Source organism: Ruditapes philippinarum, unplaced genomic scaffold, assembly GCF_026571515.1.
Source record: "Ruditapes philippinarum isolate M1 unplaced genomic scaffold, ASM2657151v2 ctg703_1_1_1_1, whole genome shotgun sequence".
Lineage (NCBI taxonomy): Eukaryota > Metazoa > Mollusca > Bivalvia > Venerida > Veneridae > Ruditapes > Ruditapes philippinarum.
The window spans coordinates 419,013-428,764 of record NW_026864166.1 but is presented as its reverse complement, the minus strand read 5'-3'; the positions used below and the strand labels follow the sequence as shown (position 1 = coordinate 428,764).

The 9,752-nt window shown below is 33.6% G+C and overlaps 1 protein-coding gene across 1 annotated transcript; it reads right to left on the bottom strand.

Annotated features, from left to right (window-relative positions):
- Positions 1-240: 240 nt before the first annotated feature.
- LOC132724685 (uncharacterized) lies at positions 241-8,104 on the bottom strand. The gene is made up of 2 exons (XM_060709616.1): positions 6,412-8,104; positions 241-548 (listed from the first exon to the last, which is right to left on the bottom strand). Exons 1-2 carry the CDS (start codon positions 8,102-8,104, stop codon positions 241-243), a joined length of 2,001 nt encoding a protein of 666 aa, XP_060565599.1.
- Between the last annotated feature and the right edge of the window lie 1,648 nt (positions 8,105-9,752).

The window sequence follows — 9,752 nt, the reverse complement described above, 5'->3', positions numbered from 1 at the left end:
CCTATATGCTCAAGCTGCCAGGCTGTGACAGTAGCTTGCCATGCTATTTCAAAGGTGAAAAGAGACCAATGTCACAGGCCTGCAGCACATGGGTTGCGTTTGGCAACAGACAATACAAAATAATTTTATTATCGTGGCAAAATTGTGCTGCAGGCAGTGACATATGGGTTGAATGCCCGTCAACAAAAAGAATGATGGGAAATGTGATTTCTTTTTCCTTTGCAAAGGAAAACAGAAGCTTTAGAAATTCGACAAATGTTTCTGAGTCCATCCAACCATTAGGGGTTTGGCATAAGTTGCTTCAGGAAAACCAGACAGTCCAACATTCCTAAGTCTTTCCCCTGGGAATAAAATCATTGGAGGAACATCTTTCCCAAATGCATTGAATGAGACCATCACTGTAATCTGGGTTTTTGTATTTGTTACAACTTGGTACACGTGACGTGCTCCCAAAGGGGCAATCACACGACCTGACTTGACGGCTAAAGGAAACCCAGACTCGTCAGCGTTGAAAACCCTTCTTGGATTTTTCAACATGGCTTGGTAGTCTTTAAGAAGGCAAATACACCCTCAAACCAAACATTTATCATAGAAAAAGAAATAGAGGCTCGTTCATGGCATAGGGACATGGGTTTCCTCATAGAAACTTCAGGATGGCGTTTCTGAAATTTTGAAAACCAGTCCTTCCTAGGTAAGTTATCTTTAAAAGACGTTTTTCTTCCATCAATGTCAAGTATTATCTTTACTTCTCTAAGGAGTTCTTTCCTTGTAACCGGGTAACCGATTTCATGCATAAGCGAAACATAAGGTCATCTCTTCGGCTGCTTCCTAGGCCTTGTTGGAGCCACAACCACTTAACTTGTCAAGTAAGGTGGTTTTAGGTACACCGTATGTTTTTGTAGCCAATTCTTTGCTCATGGTTCTAGTTTTTATCATATGTATGGTCATGGCTATTTGCTCTGGCTTGTATTTTACCCTTTTCTTTACTTAATCTGGGACGACATATCTGTAATAGAAGAAGGGGTGGTGATATACACAAAATACTGACATGCTTTAGATGCAGTGTAAAAGATAGAGACGATAACGACACACACTTGATTCGGCCGTAAATTAATACAGATGACAATGCCATATCTATTTGTTCGTAAATAATATAATCTTGAAACCAAAGTTTGAAGTATTTTAAACATTTATTTTGTAATTTTACCTCAGTATATATACAAAATATAGTCTTAAAATATGATAAACAAGATCAACAAGGAAAGGCGGCGTTCAATGAACGCAATCCCCCACCCCCCATGACCCAGCAACAAGGTACCAAGGCGAACCCCAAACAAAAACAGGACAGGGCAAAGACAGAGCACGGACAGGTTAATCACTAAATGATAAATAATTTGTAACTGATTAGGAATTCAAAGAAAAAATAAGAGGAGGGGGTCGATAAATGCAGAAAGCATATTTTTTTTATCTTCTATTATCGACCCCCACGTGATCAACTGCAGGTTTGTTAGAGATTATCAAAATGGAGCCGAATGGAAGCTGTGGATGTTTACAATGACTTTATAACAAAATATCAGTAAGCAAACACAATTTTAGTGCATTTGGATGTGAAATAAATGATACATCTACCTTATTAAACTCGCCCAGTAAGAAGCTTATCAATAGTAACAAACGTTCGATACAGAATCAGTTTGGAGTTCAAAAGAACGCGGTAGTGAAAAATAATTGACGTCATGTATATTTGTACACGTCATATAAAGCATAGACTAAATGATAGTAAACGGAACTAAGTTAGGGGCGGGTGTCGATAATTGCAGGGGGTCGCCATTAGACTACCTTGCAAATGGCAGGTAATAATTTTATGACTTCTGTTTGTACATTATTTCTATTCATATAAGTCAGTCGTTAAAAAAAAATATGGAAAGGCGAATATGTAGAATGTTGCTCCTTATTAGATAAGCAAGAGACCAAACCTCAAATAATTAAATTTATAAATGGTCAACTGCATGTAACCCAATCAACGAAAAAGCAAGACATATTGTCCCTTGACAGATGCTTTTATGATATATATGAGTATCATTCTCATCAAAAATCCATTCTTAGCAAGAGATCTAATACAATATTGTAACACATGTACACAATCAGGTCAGCGTCAAAATTAAACCCGGCTGGATGGGGAAAATATGATCGGCTTTTTCGTTATAAATAGCACAACATTCAAGTACAAAATGGTCATCGGTTGATGCCGAGTTATGGTTTCTAGCCATGACAAACAACCATTCTTTAGACTTGTACAGTAAGCCTTGCTTTGACTTTAACAACAAAGGTTCGGGTTATTAAGAGTTAGTGAGTTAGATTTTAGATATAAAAATCTAACAATCTTTCCAAACTATGTACAACTGTATTTAGCTTTGTCAAAAACTGACCAATTCAGGAATGGAGCCACAATACGTGTATATTTTCTCAGGATATGGCTTTGCTAAAAGATGCTCTTTTATATTATGCTACGATTAGACCAAATATATATGGTCAATACTTGTGCCATGCTTAGCCTTTGGCACAGTATCAGTTTAGGCAAATTCTCCGAAAAGCACTCTAATTGTTAAGTCACAAAAATAATTTTTCCAAACTCACCCCTTTAGAATAGGAGGAGTAACATATTGAAAAATAAAGGGATCCCGGGGAATGATATTCGTACTTTTGGACGTTGGGGGTCAAACGCTCAAAAAACCTATATCAGTTTATAAAGGTCAATCTATTGAAATTATAATTAACATACAAGTTTGGATGATCGGGCCTTCTATCATACACAAAATGTGAATTTCCAATTACCAGGGGTTGACATATTTTGGAAATTCCAACCTGGAATGCGAATTTGTTATTTGTAAGATTTGATTTTTGACTTGTTAGGTAAGCACATACCACCTAACTATTTAGTCGTCCATTGCGGAGGAAACGATATTGCACAAAGTCCGTTAAATAACACTGAACTGCTAGCTATTCAAACCATACAAGAAATACAATCAGTTGCTGCAAATATCAAAATTATATGGTCTCAAATTTTACCGAGATTGGTTTGGCGCAATGAGATTAACCATACAAAACTCAATAAAGCCCGTCGGCGTTTCAATACTATTTTGTCCAAATATTGCATTCAAACCGGTGGTGCTTATATAAGATATCCACAAATATCAGAAAATCGAAAATATTTATACAGAGATAATGTTCATATTATTTCGGGAGCAGGAAATGATATTTTCATAAGCAATCTCAAACACGGTTTGAATGCAATCATATATGGCGCTGCTTCTGCTACGTGCTTTCCTGAAGACTAAACTTGTCATTGACTGACTCGATAATTTGTATTTAACAAAATGCAAGAGTAGAAATCATATATCAATATTGTTATCGATATCAAAGATATGTTCTTTAAGTATTTGACGTCAAATTTGACAATCTGTCATGTAGTTACATTTCCAATATAGTGATAAGGTAGATGATGGCATCCGAATCCGGTGTTGTACGAGTATATATATTATGTTTCACACGCATGTCCGAGTCCGGCATACTTGATTCTACCGAATTCCGGGGTTTCTTAAATACCTGAATGGTATTTTGTATTGATATATATACACGTCCGTAACCGGCGTGCAATGCTACTTTTTAGCTTGATGAATATATTTGAAGATGAGCCATAACCTGATGGTCGGCCATCTTTGCGAACACGGAGACCGATATCCGGCTCCAGCTCTCGATTTCCGGAGTTTATAGTTTTCCGACATCCGGACGCTATATCTGTCGATATCCGAAGATTTTCCCTTCTGACATTCCAGAGGATAAGCAATTAATTATTAAAGAATCCTTTTAATATGATAAACAAGATCAACAAGGAAAGGCGGCGTTCAATGAACGCAACCCCCACCCGACCCAGTAACAAGGGCCATGCCTTAGGGGGTTCTTCTGTTATATAAATGGGAAAGCCAAATACCACAAAATTGCATTCTATACCTTTGTCCCGTATATAATTTCTTGATAAAAACGCCCTAGTCCTTGGCAGGGCTCGAACCTGGTCCGAGCTATGGCATTCTAGTGCTTATTTTATCAATTTGTATAAGAATATCAAGAAATTTGATAAATTATATTTGTATTTGCCATAATGCTACTTGCATTTGTTAAGTAAAAAGTGTTTTTACATTGTACTTAGCAGTCAGTCAGAGCCATACCACATGCCAAACTTGGAACAATAATAGAATAAAGAAAGTTTAAAGGTTACAATTGTTTATCAATTTATTAAGGTAATAAGATCTCCGGATAATTTGGTATATAAAATTTTAATGCTTATATTGAATAGTTCAATGTATTATGGTATTTAAAAAATTAACAAATAACTGCATTCATGCATCAATAATGAATAAAACGTTTGGCAAAGATCTTGTTATATTTCTGGCTGACTTCAAGGAAGATGTTACTGACAAAGTAACATTTTAGTTTACAATTCAAAGATAGTTAAAATTGATGTAGCGGAACATATAATAGTAAAATTATATCAATGAGACAGTAACATTTGCAAATGTTTTTGGGGTACAAGGACAAGCCTCTAAATTTATTCATGAGATTACTTATCATCTAAGACAGAGTGATTTCGAGCAAAACGTGTGTCATTCAATGCAAATAATGTAAAATATCCGTATATGTCATCATGTCAAAAACAGAGATTCAGGAAAAAAAAGCTTGATTTCCGAGTTAAGTTAAATGATGTCATTATTATTTTAACTGTCAAATGACAATAGCAATAAGGTTTACCATTTTAGCTTTAATTTAGATAATTTCTTCCCTGTTTATCAAATACATTAAGTTTCATTTTGAGCTCATAGGTTTCTAAGTGCAAAGGTTAATGGCAGAATTCAGCAAGTTTAATGTTTCAGTTATTTTGGCAAATGAATCCATGATTAATTTACGTTGACAAATAGATCGATATTATACCTGATATGTTTTTTACTCACAGTACAAATGTAAGTAAGTACTAAGAGATGGTTATTGCTATCAATCTAGTTAATCGTAAGAACTTTATTTTAAATAAAGATATTAACCATTCCCGAGAAAACATGATTATAAATTTAGGTTAAAAATCAACATCTAAAAATCAAGGAATGCTCAAACAATGACGTATGTTTAAACGGCGTTTCATTGCTAATACAATTGAAGCATGTTAATATGTAAAATGTATATCAATAAACAAATATAAAAACAACAACATAATTAACATAACTACTTAAGTATGTTCAAAAGAATTTACTTGTCCTACAAACACATCAACCTCATGCAACTGATATAGAAAAAACTACTTAGACAGAAAAAATCAGCAAGATACTGTTTTGTAAACTGCTTAACTCTACCATTCAAAAATAAAACGAATCGCGATTTCGCAAATATTTTTCTAGCCATCAACCAAATGTTTTGAAGACGACATAATAATTATAAAATAAAATATCCGGACACAAAGAATTAACAAGATAAGCGATTTTTCTGCAAGACTAAGATGTGCAGCTAGCATACTCAGTCACATAATAAAGATTTCTTTCTTTCTTTAATACGAGAAAAAGGAGTTAAAAGTTTTCATTTTTATCTTTATTGGGAAAGATATAAGTTTTAATTAAAGCTGACATTGTATCTACTGTTTTAACAAGAAAAGAGCTTAAATATTGTTAATATTGTTCGTTAGCAATGACAAACAAGAAAATAAACATGATAGGAATTTTATTTTGACTTGTACAACCATCGAGATGCATTACATTTGTAATACAAAGTTTATCATTTATTATACATTTTACACTCTAAAAAAGTTATTCAATATTGGTTTTAAAACAGAATGCTATGTTGAACGAAATATTACTTTAGCGTATTTAAGTACATTTAATTTTTGCCAAATTCAGGTATGTAGTACCGATACGTCTGGAATCTGCTCTTTATGAAAACAATGATGTATGTAATAGAAGCTGATTTCATGGTAATGGCAGTATTTAAGATGAGATACATGTTATCTTTGTTCATCATATAAGAATGTAAGCAAGTAGTTAATAGGTGCTGTTAATGCGGAAGAAAATTTCAAAATGTCAGATGTCATAAATAATAATAAGACTAAAACTCATTAATGAATTTATATGTAATATCGATAATGACTTACCTGTAATATTTCAGTAATAAACAACACGTTGCTTTCTTTTTAATTCTTACTACAAAGACGTACATTTTATTTTTAGAATATAAACTTGCATAAATTAAAAAGAATGATCAACTTCTGATATTGTTATTTAAACTTATAACTTATCACGATTTTTAATTGTTAAACATAAAAATGTCAAAATCCATATTTTCAATATGATATCTTAAACTTCTGTAGTTTTCTCTTACCAGTACATGAGTTTGTTATTGCAAGAAATGATTTATCACGTGAGACACATGCTCTGTACGGATATTCCATATCTATCTTGTACGATGATAAGATCTGTCCTGTTTGTGATATCTGTACAATGGAGTTTGTTCCATTACTACAAACTAGGATAGTATCATAGGGACCAATTGATACACCACATGGATCCTTTATCTGATCATCCTTCACCACGACTCTCGTGTTTGTCTTGACGTCATATATACAGATAGTATGCTCGGGTCTATCTGTAAGCACCACTTTATCACTGTTCCTTATGTAAGTACAAGCACTTGTCCTTACAGGATATGACTTGTTCGGGAAGTTGATATTGAAATCTTTCTCTTCTCCTGTAGATGATATAATACGAACAGGTGTTGAATGATTAATTGTCCCGCCGACGAAATGTTTATCATCTTTTATAAATATCGAGCTATATTTTGTTGTTACTTTGATCGTTATATCTGAAGTTAAGTCATTAGATTTGTTAACACGTAAAATGTTTAACTTAAGTCCACTTGTTATCGCTACTTCCTCCTCAGACACAACGACAACAGATTGTGGCTTATGAAGTAACTGATATGATGCAACTTTCTCAAGCTTCTCATTGTAAACTAAGAATTTCATGATTTTATTATCAACAGCAACAAGTCTACCATCAGGTAAGAAATCAATCCCTGTATAAAATGGCTCTCTTACATCATCCTTTTCCTGCTTTATATCAATGGAGTTTACTGGTGTTAATATCATTGTTTTGTTAACAGGAACTATAGTATTTGCTACCTCTGATAGACAGAATGACAGAGTCAGTTGTCCTGGAACATAATCAGTGACTGACAAGGGAGGAAGTTTTAATGTTTCATCAAATTCAAAGGTGACAGTTACGGTCTCTAAACTTTGACATTCTGTATTTACATTTGTGTGAAGAACATTGACGTCATTCTTCATTTTCTGCTCTACTATAAACTGTTGTACCAGAGATCCATTCTGATACACGTTGTCAATCGTTTCCAGACACGTTGTTATATCAGTCAGATATTTCTCGTTCTGTGACTGTCTAATTGTCAGCTTTTCTAATGTCTCTTTCTGAAACAATTCAACGTCTTTTACAACGGAAATTTCCAACTCGTCAAACATTTTCATTACTTCGTCCCGCATTCGTCTGATATTTACTGGTATTTCTTTAGCATCTTCGTCTAGTTTCTCTTTTGATGAGACAATGCTGTCTACGATATTGTTTGCCTTCTGTCTCACTTCCTCCAATTTAGCATTTAAAGTTGAACTTCCATAGGTTGATCTTTCAGCGACCTTTAGAATTTCAACAACGCTGTGACATTTTCGATGTTCAACAATAGCACAGGTACTGCAGCAGAGCTGATTATCATCTTCGCAAAAGAATTTTAGAACTTTCCGGTGTTTATCACATTGGTCTAACCCTTTCATATCAAACGAGCCTTGTTTCGTTTTCGCCTCATTCGCGTTCACTAATTTATGATTTCTTAAGAAGGCGTGTGTGTAGTGAACGTTGGAACAATCCAAACACTGAAATTCATTACAACTTGAACAAAACTTTTCAGCAACTTTTGTCGTTTGGTTATCCTTGTTCAAACACGGTTGGCACAGAATTTCCTTTATTCGCCCGGACACTTCACCAGCCTCCACAATGGATTCAGCCATTTTGATAATAAATTGCAATGACTATACACAATATTATATTGTATCTGGTCACTGTCGCTAGTCGGAATGCGGAAGTAAATAAAACTATTTTGTCCAATCGGATTTGTTTTCAATCTGCAGTGGGGTAACCGATAGAGTTCGTCTGCTCATTTTTTAACATTTTTTTCTATAAATTATACTCCTCTGCCATATATAAATTCTATTGCCTTGTTCGGTCTTTCATATAAAATTGAGTATCAAATATTGATAATGAGTAGAATTTCTGTATAAAAAATTATAAAGGAGGACGATATATTCGCCTATAAATATATTCAATACATATACATGTATAGTGCGAATTGCGAGATAACACACATATCAATGAGGAAAGATTCTTAGTGTATGTAGAACAGCTCCGTTTTAAGTCGTATGTGTTGTTGGGTTTCAATGATTATTGGTTATCATGTCAATTGATTATTTATATAAATACATATTGAGGGATCTTACATGTTGAATTTATTAAATGAGTTTAAATTAAGTGATAAAATCAAAGGATGTGCCGAATGTAAGATTCTTCTAATCACGTTAATCGTGGACGAGACATATATAGCACTGTATAGTATGCCACAGCATAAACCGAATATGCTTTTGAAAACAATATTTATGAGTAGTTGAACTTTACAATATGAAAAGATAAAGCTTCTTTGCTTATGATTATTGTTGTTTGAATAAATCATTATTTGATAAATGCATAACTATTTGATTTTCACTAATTAAATTATTTTTATGTTAAGCCCTTTTGTCCAACACTACGGATTAGTTTCTCAAAGCACTAGGTAACTTTGAAACTAAGAGTGTAACTGAAATTAATATTCTTACTTCTCTTTCTTTCTTTCTTTCTTTCTTTCTTTCTTTCTTTCTTTCTTTCTTTCTTTCTTTCTTTCTTTCTTTCTTTCTAGAAACTTGTTATTGGGCACTAAACGTTCGTCTTGAATTTGTTATTGGGCATCAAATGTCAGACTACAATAAAACTTAGAAAAAGTTATGTTTAAAGTTTGACATGCAACATTAATCTTTGAAAATACTGAATATATTCACTTTAGAATTAATCCATGTCTTTAGGATCATATTAGAAAGTCACCTTCCAAGGCCTATCAATCAGACATTAATTTTGACTCAGTTATAGCCATTTGTGGGGACAATTCTGTGATAGAATTGGTCAGCTTGTACGTACAACGGCCTGTTAACCTTGTTTTTACGATAACTTAAGAAGGAATAAGTCCTGGTTTATTTGTTTTGGTAGGGACATTTCCCATGGACAGTAGATAGCCTTTAAAGTTGTTTGAGGTCAAGGGTCAAAGTAACCATGACACGTCATGTAAAATCCTTGTCTGATGAAAAATTAAGAAGGAATAAGCCATGGTTTATATAACCTAGGAAGATCATTGCACCTGATCAGTAGATGACACCTAATAATTTTGAGGTCATTTGGTAAAAAATCAGAGTCACAATTACGCTAAATATAAAATCATTAACCAATCAATTACTTACATAAATGGCACTTTTACAGGCAGGTGAAGTAAGGGAATCCTTGTGTCCTATAGTACATGTCTAGTTAATTAGGAAAATACATATACATAGTGTAATCTGATTGGTTATTTATCTCGTG

Coding starts and splice junctions, on each gene's coding strand:
- LOC132724685 (XM_060709616.1), bottom strand. CDS start 8,104: ATGGCTGAATCCATTGTGGAGGCTGGTGAAGTGTCCGGGCGAATAAAG. Junction 549..6,411: donor AATAACAAACTCATGTACTG/GTAAGAGAAAAC, acceptor GCCTTCTTAAAG/ACTACCAAGCCATGTTGAAA.